Source organism: Anomalospiza imberbis, chromosome 9, assembly GCF_031753505.1.
Source record: "Anomalospiza imberbis isolate Cuckoo-Finch-1a 21T00152 chromosome 9, ASM3175350v1, whole genome shotgun sequence".
NCBI lineage: Eukaryota > Metazoa > Chordata > Aves > Passeriformes > Viduidae > Anomalospiza > Anomalospiza imberbis.
The window spans coordinates 21,821,844-21,843,058 of NC_089689.1; the positions used below are offsets into that span (position 1 = coordinate 21,821,844).

The 21,215-nt window shown below is 41.0% G+C and overlaps 1 protein-coding gene across 2 annotated transcripts in view; it reads right to left on the reverse strand.

Annotated features, from left to right (window-relative positions):
* The window catches only part of EIF2B3 (eukaryotic translation initiation factor 2B subunit gamma), a 99,556-nt gene that overhangs the window by 24,046 nt on the left and 54,295 nt on the right, over window positions 1–21,215 (reverse strand). For both annotated transcript variants that reach the window (XM_068198594.1, XM_068198593.1), the window contains 4 exons: window positions 6,140–6,270; window positions 5,287–5,480; window positions 1,278–1,355; window positions 437–585 (listed from right to left, as the gene is read on the reverse strand). In XM_068198594.1, coding sequence (XP_068054695.1) covers window positions 437–585; window positions 1,278–1,355; window positions 5,287–5,480; window positions 6,140–6,270 — 552 coding nt within the window. The remainder of the gene's footprint in view (window positions 1–436; window positions 586–1,277; window positions 1,356–5,286; window positions 5,481–6,139; window positions 6,271–21,215) is intronic.

Below are 21,215 nucleotides of genomic sequence, written 5' to 3' on the forward strand. Positions count from 1 at the left end.
GACATTTTAGGTGAAGCTGTAATATTCAAATGGGAGAAGAATATTTCTAGCTGGCAAGCATACCACTTTAAATTATGCTTTGTGCCTCAAATATTTTAGGGATACACACTGATCCAGCCATTAAAACAACACCTGTAAGAATGACATACAAGGTCATACAGACTCATACATCCACTTCACTTACACATTCTGAAGATGACAGGATCTACTGTAAAAAGAAGACATTTATGTTCCAAGACTCCTGTTAGTTCATTTCACCTGTGCAGTTCTGGACTGCTTATAGAGACTTATTTATGACTTGGTCTTTGGAAACACACCCCCTGGTATCATCTCTTCTGGCTGAGGATTCTTTATAGGACAGAAATTACTGACTCAGGATCTACCTAGAAAAATAAACTGCAAATTTAGGGAACTAAGCCACAAAAAGGTAACCTACCCTTCCTCAATTGTAACGGAATTCATGATGATACAGTTTGTTATCTTAACTTTGTCTTTTATGGTACACATGCTGCCGATGATGGAGTGTTTGATGGATGTCTTCTCTCCAATTTGTGTGGATGACCCAATGATACTGTCTGATCCAATCTAGGGAAGAAAAGAACAGAAACTAGCAAAAGTATATGGAGCTCTCCGATATATGTTCTCCATACACCCCTCTCAAAGTACGTCTCAAGCACTCATCAATAAAGTTTACCCTGCTCTACCCTGAGGGACCCTTGGCAGAGGAAAGACCTGAAAATTTAAGCCCCCCCCATAGACAGACAGTCTTCGCAAGGTCTGTTAGCTTGGTAAAACTCCATCAGTGGATCTGGCTCTGTAGGCTTCATGCAGAAAGGTAAGCACGGTAGGTACATTCCTGCTGGTACTCACTGGTTTCACTAGGTTCGCCCTGTGAGACCTGTTAAAGGGAGGCTTGAAGCTGGCATTCAACCAAAACACATTAGTAAGAAGCAAAGCTAAAATACTGACCCTTTCTGGGTTTGGTGTCCTTAGGGAGGCAAACTGCTCAACTACCAGGAACTGCCATTAGGGAACAAGAGGCTGCAGTGTCTGACTTGGGAGTAAGACAGACTTTTTACCAAACATTTTGAAAGAGACTGAAAGGCTGAAACCCATCGGTGAGCCTATAGAAGACTCTGGGCTGCATCACCTACGTTCCACCATTCCACACTTCAGAACTTGGCTTCACTTCCAAGAATGAATTTTAGCAAGCAGTTCTTGAAACAAAGTGGTTGCAGACTACTGAAGGAACAGAGATAGGAAAAGGCAACACTTACCATGCCTCTATCAGTGATCTGCGCAGACCCATGAACCAATGACTCTTCCAGACCCAGATTAAGCAATAATTTGGGAACCTACATGAAAAAACCCACATCACAAATTAACATGATAGTGCTGTACCAAAAATGACTTTGGTTTCCATTGCACAAGTGTATTTGCCATAAACATTTTAACTTATGGGAAAAGGTAGGTCACTGCATTTCAAATGTCCACCAGCTATGTGTGATTTATCATCTCCCACTTTTGTAAAGGAGACAGGTACACTGCTACCAGAGTGCACTGCATGTCTCCTTTCAACTCAGCTTCCCACCTGTGGAGAAGCAGTGGATCAGCAGCAGCTGGCTCCAGATGAGCACAGTGACATCCTGTATGTTACCACAATGTCCAGCACGTGCCATTCCTAATGCAGCTCAGCGTGTTTTACACTGCCCAGTAAAGCAAGGGAGGGAAGCAAGTAATAACAAATATAAACGAATAAACTGGCATTAAAAGATGACTGTGTCCAGCCCACTCCATAAGACAGTATTCTGAGGCATGGGCAACAAAATTGTATTTCAGATGTCTAAGTAGAAAGGAACTAAAGTTGATCAAGTGGCTAATCCAGATGATAGAAAGCTGCACAAGAAAAGACTCTCGACAGGGAGAAGGCAGGTGTTAGATAAGCAGACAGAGCAGCAATGGTAATAGAGACACAGGCCGTGAGGTAGCCAAGAACAAATCCACGGAGAGCAATTCTGAACTGGCTCCTGAAAGGAAGGGGAGGTAACATTGCAGGAGGATGGCTTATCACTCCATCATTCCTCCTATTGTGGGTGAAAGAGCAGCCTGAGGCGTTCTTCATCTCCTGGCATCAGGCTGAAGCCAAGGTCACACAGCCCAGAAGAAGTGATGACAGCAGGACGGGGATGTCAGGGGAGGTGGGAGCCTTGCAGCAATGCACAGACACAGTGCTACAGTTACTGGCAGGAGTAATGCAATGTATGATGTCTCTTGGTAGGACAGAGATGGCAGTCAAAGGAACACGGGTGAATGAGGGCTAAGAGGTCTGTGTCACAGCAAATTGTATAGCTGAATGAGAGGCAGCATGTGCTGGGGCTGGTGTGGAGCTCTGCACATGCTGCTTGGCCAGCCAGGATGTGGGCACTCACTGACCATCTGGGAGGTCATCTGGAGTCTCAGCATAGTGATGGTGCAACTGAGTTTGCCTCAAGGGAGGAAGCAGCACTCATTAAGTCTTCCTTTTCTCTACCCAAGCACCTATTTTTACAAAACTCTTAGAAAAGCTTATCTCCGAGATCTCTATTGCTCTGTTAAATTTGGCTGAATGATGCCAGCAATTTCCAAAGCTGCTATTAAGGAACTGCTACACAGTACAGTTGTATAAAATGATTTCCTTAGAAAACTGGGATAACAAGAGCTGATGGCTAAGGAGTGAATCTCAAAAAGCAAATGCCACAGATCTGAAGAAGATGGGATAAGATGAGCTCACATTTCTGAGCTATCATTTCAATTTGCCTGTTGGCCCCAGTAGACATTTGCACGTCTGTAGCTCTTTATATCTTGAAGTTTGCCCTTCCCACTAGACTTGGATTTTGTTTATTTTTTAAAAAGCAAGAGTAGATTAGATCCTTCAGTCCAAGGTGCAAGCCCTACAGAAAACCACCAGGTTACCAAAACACCACAAACTAGGCAAATCCATCTGGATGATGCTGGCTGGGAGAAGAGATGTCCTAACATGTCACCTGACATGTGACACAAAGATCCAGGAGAGGAACACACACTAAAGCATACCTACAGCATAGGTTGGAAAGATTCCTACTATCCAGCGTTGATCTGCAGGAAGGGAAAAAAAAAAGAAGAAAGGCTTTCACCTTCCTAGGTGGAAAGGTGGTGTGGTGAAATAAATAAAGAATTTTACTGGCCGGAGCAAAGGCCTTATTAGAATCAGTCAGTGCTAGTGCAGCCTGAGGGGTAACCCACGAAAGCTGCAAGCTCAAGCATTTGCTCTGAAAAGAAAGGTTAGACTGGGGGCAGGAGTCAGAGGGAGTGCCTGGGTCAAGGGAAGGTTTAAGATGTGTTTGGATTTAATTCATCTTACAAAGAAACTATTTCCTGCTATTGAAGATAACTCCCTCCTGAACCCACCTGCCCACACACAGGCTGCAGGCATCCAGGAACCCAGCTGGAAGTGAAATGATGTGAGCAGTGTTTCCCCACCAGAAGGGCAATGGGTTAGGATGCCATTCCTTCCCACAGCTACTGGACAGGACTGCTACTGCTGTGTGAGTCTGTCCTTTGGGACCTCAAAGTTATAGGTCCCGACTTTGCAGCAAGGGGATCAGGATCTGGTCTGTGAAGGCCAAGATAAGAGCAAACTAAACAACCAAAATCTTCCTTAGAGACCAACAAAACAGGTAACCCCGCCCTCCCATCAAATTAAATGTGCATCTTTTATGAGGATTAGCAAGAAAAACAAAATGCAGTGGCACTGAAAAAAGGAACTACTTTCTCACAACTCCTCATTAAGCTCCATTTTATGTTTTACCTCCACATAGTTTCCTTAGAAATTTTACCATCCTAAAAAAGTTCAAAATTCAAAGAAAATCCTTTCCAATGTTGAAGGCCCCAATGTGACTTCAAAACACTAATTCTTTGTACCACCCAGGAGCAAACATATTTCCTGAACTAACCAAAATGTAGAATATTTAGGTTAAAAAAAACCCAACCAAAAACAAAAAACCAACACAAAAAATCCCACATGGAGTCTGACTGGTTTAACTCAATAACTTTTTACTGAAGTGGCTGCTGCCAAATGTACACGCACACTTCCCTTAGCAAGTGGTATTCTCCCTTAACCCTTTGGGCACACTTGTTCCTGCTCTTTTCGGGGTAGTTTTTTGTTTCTGACAGCAGTGCTGCCTCTCCTTCCTCATCTCCCTAAGCACAAAGCAAATCACTTTATTTCTGTGTTCCTCTACAAACATCAAGGAGAAAGAGCTCCAGTGTGTAAACTCATGCTGCCATTCTGCAATTCTGATTTGCATTAATTAATCCATTAATATTGTCAAAAAGAAATCAACTCAGTCTGAGAGCACAGGCAAGGCAGTGACCACTTCCAGAATTCCCAATACAACTTTATCACCTTTCCAGCCCTACTTCAGAAATCTTGAGTCTTTCCTTACTGCACTCCTTACTGGTCTTTCCAAACTAGAAGAAACTGTCCATTCCTCATAGCAATGAAGTTCATCACTAGCAGAGCAAAGTACAGAGAACTTGTACATTGCATCAGCCAGTGTAGTCAAAAAACCCCCAAAATCCAAATCCCCGCCCCCCAAAGATATTTTGAGCTTTTAATCATCAGCTTCTTAGGTAGTACAGGATTTCCCTAATTCTCATCTGTGATTTTTTTCTTTTATGAATTCTCAGTAGTGTGAAAGCTGCAACAGATGCTGCCTCAGATCAAGAGTTCACCTCTGTGTGTACCTGGAGTACCACAGTAGGAAAACCCGTTCATAAAAGAATTCTTTTATAATGGAAATCATTAGGCAATTTAAATGAAAGGGTAGATTTCATCTTTCTTCAAATTGTTAATAATCTTTGTTATTATCACAAACAAACATCTGCTAGGAAGAGTCCAGTCAGAAATGATCTTGCTTTTAGGACATGGAGAACATTGATTAAATGAGCTATCAAAGCTACTTCCATTCTTATTTTCCTTACTTTGTGGCTCTTTGGCTGTAAGTCCTGCTGCTCCCAAAAAAACAGAAGAGTGTGTAGGGTGAGGGTTTTCTCAGCTAAATCAAATCTAGAGTAAATTAGTGACAGAACTGTTTCCTGGCCTCACGTCCCTATCCAGCAAGCAGTAGGGTGATGTGCCTGGATAACGTGGCACTGGTTCAATTCCCACATACTCCTCAGCTGTATCACAGGGAGTCACTCCTGCAGGGTGAAATGCCCTGTAAGCTACTGCTGTATTCCCAGGTGGAACCTCTGTATTTTCCTCACCTGTCTGTTGGCTTCAATGTACAGCCCAAGAGTATTCACTCGGTAGCACAGCCCCTCCTTCATGATATGGACGTAGCAGCGCACTTTTCCTTCGTGGAGAGTTTCATTCATATCTCCTCTATGATCATTCCAACAAGAGTTATCTGGAGCAGGTTTCAGCAAGCTATTATCTTCCTTTATGAAACTATAAATGTCTGGAGAACACACACATGCATGAAGTTAGACAGGATTTAATGAAATACCTTCTGAAGAGGAATACTATTAAAATACTGTTGGTGAAGGGAAATCTTCACCTCACCTCATCTCCATGGTAGATACTCAGCAATCATTAACAGATTTTATCACACACAGTGAGTAAGTGCTTATTTTTATTCTGCAGGTGTGAATTAAGGAATCAGGACAGATGCAATGTTTTGCCCAAGGTCACACAAGGAGACAGCAGAAATGCTAAAAATAAATTCCAGGATCTGAGATCCTGTCCAGTTCCCAGTGCAGTGTGGTTAAGGGTTAGTCTGTTGTCCTACACAATTTTAGGAACTCCCTCCTAAAATTACATTCTCAAAAATGAGTCTAACTTTTCTCCAGGAAAAAAAATAAAGAGACCCTAGCTGATTTGCTTATGGTTTACACCAAAATAAGGGAGGACAAAAAAATTTATATAGTACACAATACTGTTTGAAAAAGAAATCTACTAGAATATTCACTAGGAAAAAAAAGCTTCCTCTGCTGAGGAAAAAAAAGCTCAGTCTCTAAAACAGTGTTTCAGGCTAGTTCTGTACTCTACTCCATAACTCAGATGTAGCATATGGGCTTTAAAACTTCCATAAACCCAAATCTTTGATATTGTACTGACCTAGGGATGCTTGCTCTTTTTTCTTTTGGTCCTCTTCTTTGTTGTCTAGTCCTTGCTGCAGTGATGCTGGAGAAGAAAACTGTTTCCTAACCAGATGTGGAATCAGTTCACTCCGGAGAGATGTGATTGTCCTGGAGAAAGAGACACATGAAGTCTGTGAATGCTAAAACTTATGTCTTCATTTTCTTTGTGTAACATCATCAGACATTTTGCACACTTCATGAGGATGAATCAAAATGGCAAGATATTAAGACAATGTCCATGAATCACCTGCATCCTTAATGCATTAAAATATAAAGAAATATTCAAAATGAGGAAAAAGCTTCATTTTCAGAACTATGTCCCCTATATTTTAACAGAGTTGACTATAATTTGTCATTATCCTACAACTCATACTTGTGTGCAGATGGAATTCAGAAAGTACCAACATTGTAATGACAAAAACCAAAGTCACTTTATGTGGCTTAAAAAATGGCATCAATTGATTGGAAAAGAGAGAATAAAGTGCCCACAGAGGGAAAACCAAAGCAGCTCCTTTTCTTTGTGATAAAAATATAGAAATGCTCAAAGATCTATGAAATATCAGATTGTTAATTATTTTTTTTATGAAGCATGCATTAACAAAATTCCTGCTCAAATGACACATTCAGAAAATTTTGAAGACTCAGTCCTTTAAAAAGAGAAATTAGGACATTTCAGTTTAGGTCCCAAGACTTTCACGTTCTTTAGATGCTTCAATACAAAATGTATAAGTGAACAGAAAGCTTCCAGAGGCTTCAGCTGGCAATAAACCCATCTTCCCCTTGTACAGATTTAAACTGTTATTGTATCCATTCTGATACTCCAATACTAGGAGGTGGGGAAATCACAAGGGGTTTTTTCCCATACCACCTATGCCCTAAACAAAGGTCCCAATTACTAGATTATTTCTACTCTTGCATTGATTTATACATTGCAATGAATCAACAAAAAACTCTCCCAAAAGACAAATACCAATGTAGAAAGTCTATTGTACAATGGGATTATAACCCTGCAAATTTAATTTTGACTATGAGAAGAAAATTTTTATTTTTCAATAAAGTATTTGGGGAAAAAACCCAAATCAACAATTTTTACAGTTGGAGTGCAGTCTTAAAATAGCTTTATTGTTGTTGTTTCATTATTTTAACAATCTCCACTTAGTTACTGAATTGTGGATTATTTAAAGTAGTACTTGGGAAAATCATGTGGAAAATGAACTCAAACTTGGCATGTGTAAGAGGAAGTGCTAAACTTCAGAGGAAGGATTCGAGAACTAACACAGAGAGTTTGGCTAGAGGAACTTAACAAATAACAACCCACAAAGAAAGAGACGTTGCTTAGAATGGAAGACAGCAAAACTAAGAACTAACTAACAGATTAAAATATGAAAGGCAAGTACTAGAATGAGTACAGTTAAAATTATTTTGGTTGGCAGAATTCTAGCAAAGGGGGATCTTACACAGTTCAAACTTTAAGACCAGCTCAAAGTCCACCCAGGCCCCTGTTCAGGCCAACGATAGTGAAGCAGACCTAAGGACCAAAACAGTCTTTCCTGTCTCTGGCTTTGAAGGGAAGATTCAGATGTGATTGCCAATTCAGCCCTATGAACAAATACAGCGTGTTTCTTTTTCTTGACAAACATTTTCTTCAGTCCTCAGTGCAGGTTGTGTCACATCCTCTGTCCTGCAGCCCACCTCTGAAATGTTGCTTTTATGTTTTATTACAGACAAGGAAAACCTCTAGTCTTTAGTCTCTCCTCCTGCTTGAAAATAAGATTATAATCACCTTCAGATAGCTGTATTTCAGGAACTAACGAAGTAAAACACTTCATTCCTTAATCACTGAATTTCTGCCTGCTAACCACTTACAGGCGCGCTCTGCCGCGGCTGCGCCGGCCCGCGCTCCCACACACGTGGGGCTGTGCAGATGGGCAGTTTACTAGCTCTCAATGTTTGCCTGCAGCTGTGCCATTCAGCAATGATTTCCTGCTTGGGTTTTATACTGCATCCAAAACCGACAATTCTCTGTTTCCCTCAGAGGCTGGCTATGGCATTTATAAGATATATTACCTATAAAATACCCAAGTATTTGGCAGTGCTAAATAGTCTGATGCAGAGGACAACACAACACGGTAGGAAATGAAAGCAGTGGAAAGGGGAAAAGACAAAGTTTTGCAGTTTTGCCTGGTTTTTGATGGTTTCGTCTTTCTTGGCCAAACTCCTGAAGCTTTCCTGCAATTCTCTGAAATGCTAGCCACATTCCTTTGCCAAAGGTGGAGCAAATCTCTGGGTCATCCATAAGATGTGGCTCAGAAACACATCCTTCTTACTGGAAAAGGAAAACCAGGAAGGTTCACCTCTGCTTGCTGTTGAAGCAATTTATATGCAACATTAAAGGAATTTGCCTTTGGAAAGTAGTAAAAATACACAGTAAGGCCCTCTGTGAGAAAGATTTGGGAATTTTTTGCAACAGATCTTGCAAATTAAGATACAAAAAGTGATAGCATGAGACTATTATCTATCAACAGCAGGAGAAATGAAACAAACAGCTGGAACTAGGAAAGGAATTTAAATCAAAGGAAATGCAGAGGAACTGAAGACCCTTAATCCAAAAAGACAAAAATTAGCAGGAGTTTGGAAGAACCAACTGGCCTGTAACCTAGTGACAGAAGAAGACAAACTAAAAAGGTTTCTGGTCTAGTGTATTTAAAATTCTTACAATCAAATCCCAAACTTCACATGCCTATATGCAGAAGAAATGAACATAAGACTGTATAAGCTGAAGAAAGCATCTTTTTTTATTCTCTTCAGGTTCTAAAACTTGGAGCCCCCTGGTTTCTAAAGCTCGTTGTTTTTGTTAGCACCAAGAAGTGAAAATGAAATATGCACTGATATCCACAGAAGGAAAAATCTGCTACAACCAGGAGAAAGAAAGTAAAGGGGTGAGAGGATGGAGAGGAGGGCACACAGAATTTTGGCAGAAATCCAATTGCAAGCCAATGTGGAGTAAGCATGCTCTTGACACCTCAGAGCAAACTCCAGATGGTAGAGAGCATAAACATGAACCTGCCTTTGAGAAACATTTGCCAAAATAAATATGTTTTCATAAAATCTAGCCCAAGTGATAGGCCCTTTTTCATGACTTTTCATTCCCTAAACTTTGATTTTTGAAGTTCTATCTGTCTGTTTTCACCTCAACAGAAAGTAGCAGGTTTTCAATGAAACCACCAAAGATGGAGAGTGCTGTTAGATGTCTTCTTGTAAATGAAGAGAGGGGGACACACTAATCCCTGAAGCACCTTATGTGGCTCCAGTATCCTGAGAACAAGAGTTGGCAGCAATTTTGAAAGAGGTTGATACTGATCACATTTTAAGCATGCAAAAAGAAGTATCATATATTGCTTGGAATCTGCCATTCATGAAGCAGGTCACAGCTACAGGGGATGTTGGCAAGAGATGGTGCATAAGTGGGGGAAACAAAGACAACTGGGCAGTTGAAATTCATGGTGCAAGTGCAAGAAAAAAAAGTGGGAATTCAAGTGAAGATTAAATATTTAGATATCAAAAGAACCTCCTGGAGAATTCAATTTTAAATGTACCTAAGAGCTTAGAGCACACACCAGTTACTTGCAGTCAGCTATGTGGATTGCAGACTCAGACAATATAAACTTAGAATATTCAAGGTTAATTTTATTTAAAACCTAAAACATTAAGGGACAAAAATGGCTACTTGGTAAGACAACTGTTATTTTACCAAGTACTGTTATTACCAGCAAGACATAATTACGCCTTTAGAAGCCCTTTATCCCTGCTCCCTGTGCACTCTCTGTATTCCCAGTGTTTCTGGGATTTTTACATCTCTTTAAAGACACAGATAAGGTTCATGCTAAATTAAAAAGTTTTACTTGTGAAAGAATGTTGGGTGAAAACACCCTAGGTCAATAAGCTTAATATTTAAACACAGCTATGCAGAGTGTTTCAGAGACTTTTAACCATAAATAAACTTAAAACAGTCTACAACATGGCAGAATTAGGCTTGTATCTATGTATGTTATATTATATTACATAACATTATGACCCACAGAGGGCCAACTTTTACTTGTTGCTGAAATGCAACTGCCTCTGGGATGAAGCTTATTGAAATTTCAGCAAGAAATGAAGAACAATGTAGCCAACTGAAACACAAGAACAGTTTTGAGGGAGAAAAACTGTCTCCTTCAAAAAAGACAAAAGATGGATTTCACAATTATGCTTTAATGGGCTGTGATTTCTGCTCTTAGATAGATGCATTGCTGGAGACTCTGTCATAGGACATGGAAAATAATGGTTCTGACCAATGATGATAAGGAAAGGAATATCATAAAATCTTTTACAATAATACAAGAGCTTATTTGAATCTAAATTTAGGTGACCTTGCACAAGTCTAGGTCACTGGAGGTGCCGTTTGGCTTGATCCACAGCAGGAATAGGACCATCCACAGCTTCTGCATCCTGCAGCTAATTCCCACCAGCTTCAGACACCCTGAACACAACTGTCAGTTCCATTTACCGGCTGTCATTCATTTTCATTTTCCATGTTTAATGTTAAATACCATAAAATAGTATTAATGAGTATTAGCATTCTAATATCCTCCCTGTTTTATTAATCTGTGATGAAGCATGAAATCTACTGTTGCTGTCAGCACCCACCTGTGAAATCTGCTGTTACCCTCCATGGGTAGCTGCAGGCGGCTTCCCTTGCTATCACTGTCAGCACAATCAGCTACACCTACAGGTGCAGATAGTGTTTGTGATTCCCCAATACAAACAAGCAGATCATTAGCCCTTTTATACCTATTTGTATACTTTTATTTTTTTTTTAAACAGGCAAAAATGTTAGCTCTTGTACAGCTATGCAAGCATACACCGGGTTGGGCTCTGATCTTAGCTCCATGGCCTTCAACAGAGATTCTTCAGATCACATCAAAAGAACATGAGGCTGTATTTCTGACTGGTGCTCATAATTAATGTTAGAAATGTATACATAAATACAATAAACAAATCCTAAGGCAACTTACAGTTTTGGCCAGAAAGGAGTTGCATGTTTATACAGAACAATAAAGATGTAAGAAAAAGGGAGGGAAGAAAAAGAAATTACGGTGTGTTGGAAGAAAGAGAAAAGTTAATTCTGAACCCTGTAGGTACATAGTTCATGGTTCTCATCGTTTAAAGGATAAAGCCAAATAACATTTAAAAATTCCATGTAAGCTGGGAGCTCTCTTGTTGAATCTCAACGTTATTTTCTCCTGATCCTTTGATGGAGATTAAAAATTTCCATGTGAATACAAAGAAAGAAACAACAGTTACTCTGAGATTTTTTCCCTGAGCATTTAACGCTCCAAACTAGAGCAGCCAGTCACCATTCCCATCTCCTCCCCCCTCCTTCAAGAAAAAAAAAGTCAACTCACTTTGAAGACAAAACAGACAAAACAGGGTCAGGGCAAGGGGGATTAGGGAAATGATATTTATATCATGGACCAAATTAAAATGTCAATGCAAGAGGCAGGCAAACAGCCCATGCCACATATATACACCAGGCATGTTTTCTCAAGGAAACAGGAAAGAGATTTGAAAAGAGTTAATGCAGTCCTGAGTTAATACCACCTGCCTCAGACTCGACACCACTTAAAAGACAGTGTTTGGGTCCATTTCCCACAACATCGTTTTAACAAGCACAATGGAAAAAGGAATTACAGAACTTTTCCCCTTCTTTTCACTGATTCATTACTAAAAATGCTGGAATTTCTGAGACATGTTAAGAATGTGGAGAAAACAGAGAAGGACTACATACAAAAGGAAAAAAAAATCAAGTGATAAATCTCTAGGGTGTGCCATCTCTGCAGAAGGCTAATTCTGCCCTTACATCTTGCAATAATCCTTTTGCCTTTGTTTGGTGTAACCAAGACCAATTATAATAAAGGAAAACTCTGAAGTAACCAGGCAAGCCAATTAATTACCAGGCAATTAATTGTGCCTAGTTCAATAACCTGCAGCACTCATCACAGCATTAAACACCTCTTATATCTTGCTATGTTCTATATCCCCTGTTCTACTCTCAAAATTTGGACCACAAAAAGAGTAAATACATTTCTCACACCCTGCCATAATTTCATATTAATTGTCAATGTCTCTTATGTTTGAAGTTAAAAGCCTAGGGAGAAGACAAGGAAACTTCGAGAAATGTTCTACTAAAAGGTAATTCCACATGACTGCATTTGTGCTTCATTTGTCTTTCCATACTATTTTCTAACTAAAACCTTAAAGCCTGACAGCAACATACTCCCAAAGCTCACAAGAACGTGCATGACTCATTCAAAAGCCATTACACTGCAAGCCAGTAAAACTGCACAGCTTTGCAGGCTCCAGTTTATGAATGACTTCCCAAAACTGCAGAATCACCACCAAAACTCCACAATCTGGACGATGGAGAGAAAGCAGAAGACACGCAAGTGACAGTCACAGACACCATAACACAGAGAGGAACCAGATCAAAGTATGAAAGGGATGGTATGGATGCAAACCACATAAAAGCTGTTCTCAAGTTCCACCAAGTCTGGATGCAGTTAAAGGAGCAGGGATCTAACTTCCACTTCTGCCAAAAAGCCCTTTGGGAAACAAGGCAGCTTTCTGAAAAACTGACCACAGAAATTAAAACTCCTCAATTACATACTCAAATCCTTTGAAAGCGTGTGCACACTCAGCTCAGGTCATCTAAGTAACCTTAACTCTGCCCACTTGCCAAACAGCCTGCAACACCCCACAGCTCCCAACTAACACAGCTTTTGCACAGGAATGCCAGCAAGTTTAGACATTTTTAGAACTTCTCTCTGACCAAAAGTCTCTGAGGCCGTCGGAGGCCACCCAGGGTGTTTGGCAGGTTGTACACGCTGCTGAGGAATGGATCTCATTCATTCCCAGACAGCATCCCATTCTTCTAAAACAAGCGCACCTGCAACAAATGTGATTCCTTGCCAGAACTCATCTTTCCCGTTTCTCTCCCACCTCCGCCTTTGCAGCCATCTGTGTCTGAGTTACCAACTTTTTTCTAAGTGCCTTTGAAATTAGGCTCCTTTTCTGAAAAAGAAACAGGCATTCTGACAATTTGCCTGAACAAACACACATATATGATGCATTTGATAAGGCTGACGTGTATCCATAAACCGATGACTTATGTAAACTTTAGGTGCATACTTATGTATTTAGATAAATAGATTTAAACACTTCAGACTTGTATAAAATGTGTGTCAGAAAATGCAGACACGGCTGTAGCTTCACATGGGCAACCTCTTCCATGCCACTCCACTGGTATTGCATTAAAGGCACTGGAGATGCCCACATGACTTTGCTCTTTCTCCATGCAGACACTGTGTTTGGTGGTCTGCAATCAAACTGACCTACCCTCAGTTTGACTAATTTCCTTCAGCAGTCTGGGAAATAAACTGGAAGCTCTGATGTGTAATTCAATCCTGCTTCCACCTATACAAGTACCATTTCTATACCCTTCTCCCCACCAATCACTCTACCTTAACTCCTATCCTCTATACTGATTGCTAATCCTTGCTCCACCCCTCCCTGCAGAACAACTCTTCTGTTCTTTTTCCTATGGTGTTTGCAATATGATCTTCTGTCTGTGATAAGACTAAACTTTTTTTTTTGTCTTCACTTTATCCTTTCTTGAAGAACTTTGAAAGCTTTTTGGCCAATGAATCCCATCTCCTCTTTTTCACGAGAGAGCTTTTATTCATAATGCTCTTTCCAGGTGGTATTAATCCATTAAGTTTGGTGTAAAATGCTGTGGGAGCTACAGTTCATCTCTGCATCTTTGATTTAGGGGAAATATCACTCCTTCTCTCCATTCAGCTCTTGGACTTCTTCAAAACCAGTAGCTTAACTAGACAGCATTTAGCATTTCTCATAGACTATTTTAAATGTTATATACCTTTTTTTTTGTTTGTTTTTTCACTTTAAGTAAAGAAATTCACAGTTGCTCCTCTTTGATTCAAGACTGTTCTAAGATCAACACTTACCTCATGCTCTAGGCTCCTTATCACATTCAAAATGGAACTCAGAGTACCATTACTGATTGAATGATGGTTCACTAAGTTAAAGAAGACAGTTCTCAGCTACTCTATTCATGTATGTGTGTCCTATCATCACTGGTAGCATTTACTGTCCCGTCTATAGGCAGGAAGTTAGAAGTCTCCCACAACAATAATTCAATGCAATAATAAAGTCAGCAACAGTGTTACAGACATATTTATGATTGTTCATGTTTCATTTGCCTTGCTGAGGCACAGTGAAATTTAACATTGAACTAACATCTAGAATAAAAAAAACTATAAGAAAAAGTGAAATACTAGGAAGACAATAATTGTTTTCTCTCTTTATCCAAAATTCAACCTGTCAGTAAAAGGGGACTCAGCATTTCAAAAGGATATATCAGTGACTGAGGTGTTGTGGAAGAAGAGAGAATTAAAAGCAAAACAGAGAGGGACAGAAAAGAAAACATCATCTTGAAAATAGTACATTCAGATCATCTGAACGAAGAATACAAGGGAATTATGTTTGTCACTGCAAGAGACATATATATGGTATCACAGCCTAAGGACATATATATGGTATCACAGCCTAATGTATCCTCACAGGGAGATGCCCCGCAAAGCAAGATAATAACTTTACCCGAAGTATTATTTTACATGCAAGTAGTGCTGGGTACAGAAAATGTACTGCATTGATAAAGGAATGTTTAGGGTGATACTACTCAAGTTGCAATTATTTAAGAAGAAAAAAATAAATGGGGATAAAAGCACACATAAAGATGGGTAAACTAATTAGTTCTCGGCTCCGAAATCACATCTCGTGTGAAGACAAAAGTCAGCTTGACTGAAGGTTACGCAAGGAAACTAAAACTGCATCAAACAGTGGAAAAATAGTTAACCATTTTTAATGTTTATTATCAGATCAGAACGAGCCTAGCTGAGGCCACCAAGAGCACATGACAAAGGAGAAGAAGCTGGGGGAGCTGGGTTTGTCCAGGCTGGAGAAGAGAGGGCTGCGGGGGAATCTGATTACGGTTTTCCACTACCACAAGTGATACAGAAGTGATTCAGAAGACAGACAGAGTTTACCAAGAGGTGCACAGTGAGAGAGCAAGAGGCAATAGATGCAAGCTGCAACAAGGGAAATTCCAGTTGGGACATAAAGAAAATAACTTTTCAGTGAGTGGTACAGTCCTGGGACAAGGCCCAGTTTCCATCTCTAGAGATTTTCAAAACTCAACTGCAAAAAAAACCCTGAGCAACAACAAGACTTGAGAAGGAGGCTGGACTAGATCCTGCTAGACATTCCTCCCCAGTCTAAATATTTCTATGATTCTATAATTGAATGACATCTTTCATGCCCTTCCTAAATCCAAAGGGTCATAATATGATGCTGTAAATCACAGTCAGAGAACAAAATTAACACATTTTAACATTTGCTTTAGAAAATTTGCGTTAGGAGCAGCTTGAGTGCACAGAATACTGTGCTGTGACCAAGCATGCTTTGGTATGTCAGGCATATGGCCACTATGGAGTATCATGGTCCCACAAAAAGGTTTGCAGTTATTGACGACGTTCATTAGCTCCAATTCAGCATATCCAAAGACATGTCTACTCCCAGGTAGTCTGCCAACAGGAAAAGGAATTGTATTTCTTGCAGAAGGCATTTGCTCAAAATCACTATGTGTTTAAATCTAGTTTAGATCATTAGGGCTTTTCCCCCTGAGGTTTCAGGAGTAAGCTTGATTGGTACCATGGAAAGATGATAGCAGTAATGATACCCTGGAGGATGAGGACATCAACAATTTTTAAATCCTGGCATTTCTAGTAAGGAGCAGAGAAAGCTCTAACAGCTGGATATGTTTGACAAGGAAAGGAAATGGGGAAGATGAATTGCCATTTCACATTGTAATAGATTAAATGCACTAAGGAGGAGCCTGGGTTGGGTTGATTGTGGGGTGTTTTTCCCCCTTTTTCTCTTCCTTGTTTGAAAAGCTACAATCTATTTGCCCTGACTTCACACAGTATACTTCCTGTAGGAGCTATTTGTTTATTTATCCATTTTAATCACAAGGAAAGTATTCATTATAAAATCTCTCTTTACAGCAAAGAGAAGCCTTCCAGCCACACGGCTGACACATGTTAACTTGCAGGTATTCACAGAGCAGGTTCTGTTTTAAGCCATCTTTCAGGCAGCCACACAAAGACCACCAAAGCTGGGTGTTCAGCTCTGCCAGACCTCCCCCAGCCAGCAGCCCTTGCCAGGAAACACAGGTGACAGCCTGAATGATAAAAAGGCATTTAGAGGGGAAAAAGAAAAAATGCACTGGTTTAGTCTGGGCAGCACCTTAATATAAACCTGCAGGGGCCTTTGTGTACAGCATAGCTCACAGCCATCCAAGCAGGAGCTCCAGAGACAGTCACTTGGTACCTCCAGTTTCCACAGATCTCACGCTGCCCTGCCCTTTTTCAAGGGAGGAGAAGGGTGGCTCTGCTGTGGCCACAGATCTCCCAACACAGCACTGAGACAGCAAACCCTCCTCTGCCCTCCTGGTGCTGGCCCAGCAGAGGCTCTCTGGACACAGCAGAGGGGAGCTCAGCAGAGAAGTGTGCTCTGGGATTGCAGCTGAAGCAGTTTGGAAAGGCAGAGCACTATGACCTCACACAATTTGCTCTTATTTATTTCAGCAGTTAAAAAAAAATACCAACCCAAACCCCAGTGTTTAACTTTGTAAACAAATCATACTGACTTTGGCTATAAAGTTTACTGCAAATTTGCTCAGTTCAGGAAAGAGTTTCTCTACTGGCAAATTTTGGCAGGCGGCTCTCCAGCGCTGGAAGAACTGCAGAAAGCTGATTTGTTTTCTTAGCTACAGCTCAGACTCTCACAGAGTGCACCCTGAGATGAGGGCTCCCCAGGGAAAGTGGATTTCCCTGGTGGCAGGCAAGATGTTAGCACTCAGCATTCCCAGGATAAGGCACTGTGAATTGCTAACTCAGACCTTTTGATGTGAGCACAGTGTTACTGTTTATCATTTGTCCTCTCCAGTACCACAACTGATCCTTCTGGCCACAGGAAGAGCTGCCCACTTCCCAGGTGACTATACCTGGAAAACTGTGGCTTTTTCTACATCTAAAACTCCAGAAGGACTAGATTCTGGACAAAATGGGGATTTGCAAAACACATTACTAAACACAATAAAATTTTATGTGGTTTTAGGAGGAGGAGGGGTGGGGAAAAAGGGGGAAGGCCACCATAAAAGTATGTGAAATGTCCTACTATATAGGAGGAATATATGTGTTGTCAATTTTGTTTTACATATGCCTACACTCTCTTTAGAAATGAAGTCTGATGTTCTTATGTCACAAAGTGCATGTGACACTCAGGTGGAGAACAGAGAAGCCAGAACATCTGAGCAAACACACAGTGGCATCTGCCTCCACCAAATCTGAAATGACCAACATTCAGAGGTGGTGCAACTAGGGTGCCTGAAGATAAATAGCCCAGAATTTCCTATTTTAAATTTCTGTTTTCAGTGGTTTGTAAACTTTGCCAAAGTGTAACTGTTTTGGCTGAAATTACCCATGCCAGGTGTTTCCCTCAAGCTGATTATTTTTTGGATAGCGTCATCAAAAATGTCTCAGCTATTTCCAAGAACAAAATTATGGAAAAACCCCTTTGTTTTGATCATGTTAAAAATATTTCATCTGCTGTGCTGAAAAGCTCTTGCACTTCCATGCTTGGAATTTGGCACAGCACAGGGTTGTCTTTTCGTCTGGGCATTGCATTTGTAAACAGGAAAAGTGCCCATACTACACCAGGCTAAGTCTGAAAAAACACTGTTTGCACATGGTTGGAAGAGACCCATTTGGTTTGGGTTTTTTTACTTCTAAAAGGTAGAAGTACTTCTACCTTGGGCATGCTCCATTCTCTCTTTTCTGCAAGGCAATTGAAGTACTTGTGCACTGTTTCACAGAGAAACAGAGTATGCTCTGGGCCAAGGTTATAAATGATGACAAGGATATTCTTTGAAGTTTAGAGCATCCCATCTCTTTCTGGTGGCTGACCTGAAAGGTGATAAATCTATACTGGTAGCAGCTACTCCGTTAGCAAGAGTCACAGTAGACCCACTGATTAATTCTAGAAGTGAATTAATACATACATACATAAATAAATATATATACACACACTTAAAGAATATCATGGTAACAGTTGGGGCACGCAAATTAAGAAAAGCTAGAAGCATGTTGCTTATACCTCAATTAAGACCTTGTGTGTTCACGTTACGATACAACCCTTAAAAACACACCTACTTTTCCTCTCTCGCCAATCCCAATCTCTTCTTCACCAAATGCAAAGACGGACTATGCCCTGGGGATGGATCACCTTTGTGTAATGAGGCAGAAGAAAGCCTCATTTGTTAGAACATGTGTGTTAAATGTACAAGGCAGAGGGCTGCAAGAGGAGAAAAGAACTGCTAAGATGTAAGACAAATGAATGATGCCTGAAGAACTGATTTTTACTTTTTTTTTTTTTTGTAATTCCCTCCTGTCAGAGGACTTTATGGATGGTGCCGAATGCAGAACATAAATCTAATTTCTGCAGGTTGCTATTGATTATCACCCTGCAACAGCTATCATCAATGGAAAACTTTTTCAACATTATGAGCTCCCTGTATAACATTAATAATCAAAAAATGGCATACTTAAGACAAAGCTGCTTCAAACCTCAACTCTGGTGTACCCTGGTTTCCCACTTTCAGAAGGGGAAAACCACTGCTTCATTAACAGACGTGCTGAACAGAGTTAATGGGCATTATAGAATCAGTGATGAGCACCAAGAGGAACGTATTTACTTTTACCTTTCCAAAACAAAGTATTTGACTTATCTTCAGAACATGATTTAAACAGGGATGAAGGCTGGTGGCCTTCACCTGAACTACAGAAGTTATGTACAATACTGAACAGTATCTCCTTCAGTAAACATCTCAGGCAATAAATGAAGCTACGGTCACAGAAAGGGAAAAAAAAAAAACCCAAACAAGGTAGAAAGTCATAGAACTGAAGCTGTACCATAATATGGGGGAAAAATAAAAAGCAAAAAGTTGCAAAGAGAGCCTCAGCTGTGGCACTTATTAATTGGCAAGTGCTACAAAGTTAGTATTTTTCAATGTGGCTTTTTGTAAGCTCAACTTGTAACTAAGGTTAGATTAGCATGTTCCTGACAAGCTCTGCATTGATGAAATTTGAGAAAAATTATTTTGGGGACCTTATTGATTAGGACCACATACTGCTTTGCTTAAGGCAGCCTTGATCTGGCTTTGAACTTTGTGGTCTACCTCAGTGAGGTATGAAAACAGCAGTCCCCATATGCCTACAGGTTTCAGCTGTGAGTATGGTAAAATTCTAACAAATATAAAAAATGCTGCCATCTGTACCTGCACAACTGACTTTGGGCACAATGCCATTCATGTATACATGTATTATAAATGCATATTACATATGTTCTTAAGCATATTCACAGGATATGTAGAGACACATCTTCAAGACTTAAATTTCCAAAGCAAGTTTGAATTTTCCATGTTAAAACTTTACAAGGAAAGGGGTTGCTCTATACCTGTCTCCCCTCTTCCCTCCTCTCAATTATGTATCTTACTTCACCAGGCCAAAGCTTTAGAAACATTCAGGAAAAACAGAACACAAGCTACCATGCAACTTCCCTTTGATCACATTTCTCCTGGTAGCAGCTTTGCTGGGATCGCTAGCAAGCCAACTGTCAGCACACAGCAAAGAAATACCAGCACATGTCTGTGCAACACACAGGGCTCACACGGGCCCACATCCTGCCCTCTGCTACACGTGAAGTTCACAGGGGAAAGGGAATAAGGACTCTCTTCTTCCATCTGCTCCGAATGCAGCAGCAAGGCAGGATTCCAACCTAGCACTCAGGAGAGTGCCAAAAAAGGGACTGGCTACTGTGCTGGCTGCCACTCCAGGGCCCCAGGGGTGTGAGGCCCGCCAGCTGTGGGGTGGAGCCGTGCCCCCAGCCAGCTACAGCCTCTGCTTCTGTCTCGCTGCTGGCTCAGCGCGTGGAACGATCGCTTTAAGAAAAGCAATATTGTGCAGTTCATCGTGTGGTGCAGGTGTTCACCTTCAACTGTCCCTGCCCTGTGCTGGCAGAGCAGCTCCAGCAGCATGCACAGCCTCTGCTTGCCTGTCTTCCCACACCACAAAGTGTGGCAGCCATGAGATCCACAGGCTGGCTTTGCTCTGAAAGAGGAAATGCTGAAGGAAGGAAAGCTCTCACCTAAATACAAAGAGCTCACATTTCTAACTGACTTCTCTCCCATGTGGAGGTGTGATACAACTCCACCAAGACCAACCTCAGCAACTCTAAATTCACTGATGAAGAAAGGAATCTGGTGAAGAATCAAAGGCCTCCGCTGAAATAAACCCTAGGGCCAGGTACCACCAGCAGAAAATTCAGCCCTGAACTGAATTTTCAGCCCTGAAAACAAGAGCTGCTTCACATTGAGGTCACAGTTCCTGCTCAGACAGGATAAATCCAGCTGGTAGCAGGGTATGGTCTGTGACCTCTTGTGAATCTCACGGGGACAGACCCAGAAGTCACCAGTGATTGGGTATCCACTGCAGATGCAGGGATGGAGACGTTCATCCAAGGGCAGAGCTCCAAATCCCGTACTGGCACCCCTGTGCAGAGGCTGCCAGAGCACAGCAGCTGATTAAAGAGCACTTTTTAATCAACCTACCCTGGAGAAGCAGAAGCATGGAAAGAAGAGAAGGAACAAATTCCAGCCATAGGAAATAAACTGCTACGGGCAAGAATTTCTTCAGCTGTTGCTCAAGCCAGCATGGAACCACGAGCATTTGAGCTTGGTAGATTTGGACAGGGTAGGACCCTTGCACACTTGATTTCACTAGGATCCAGTGCTGAACTAGTGGATGAGTGATAGATGG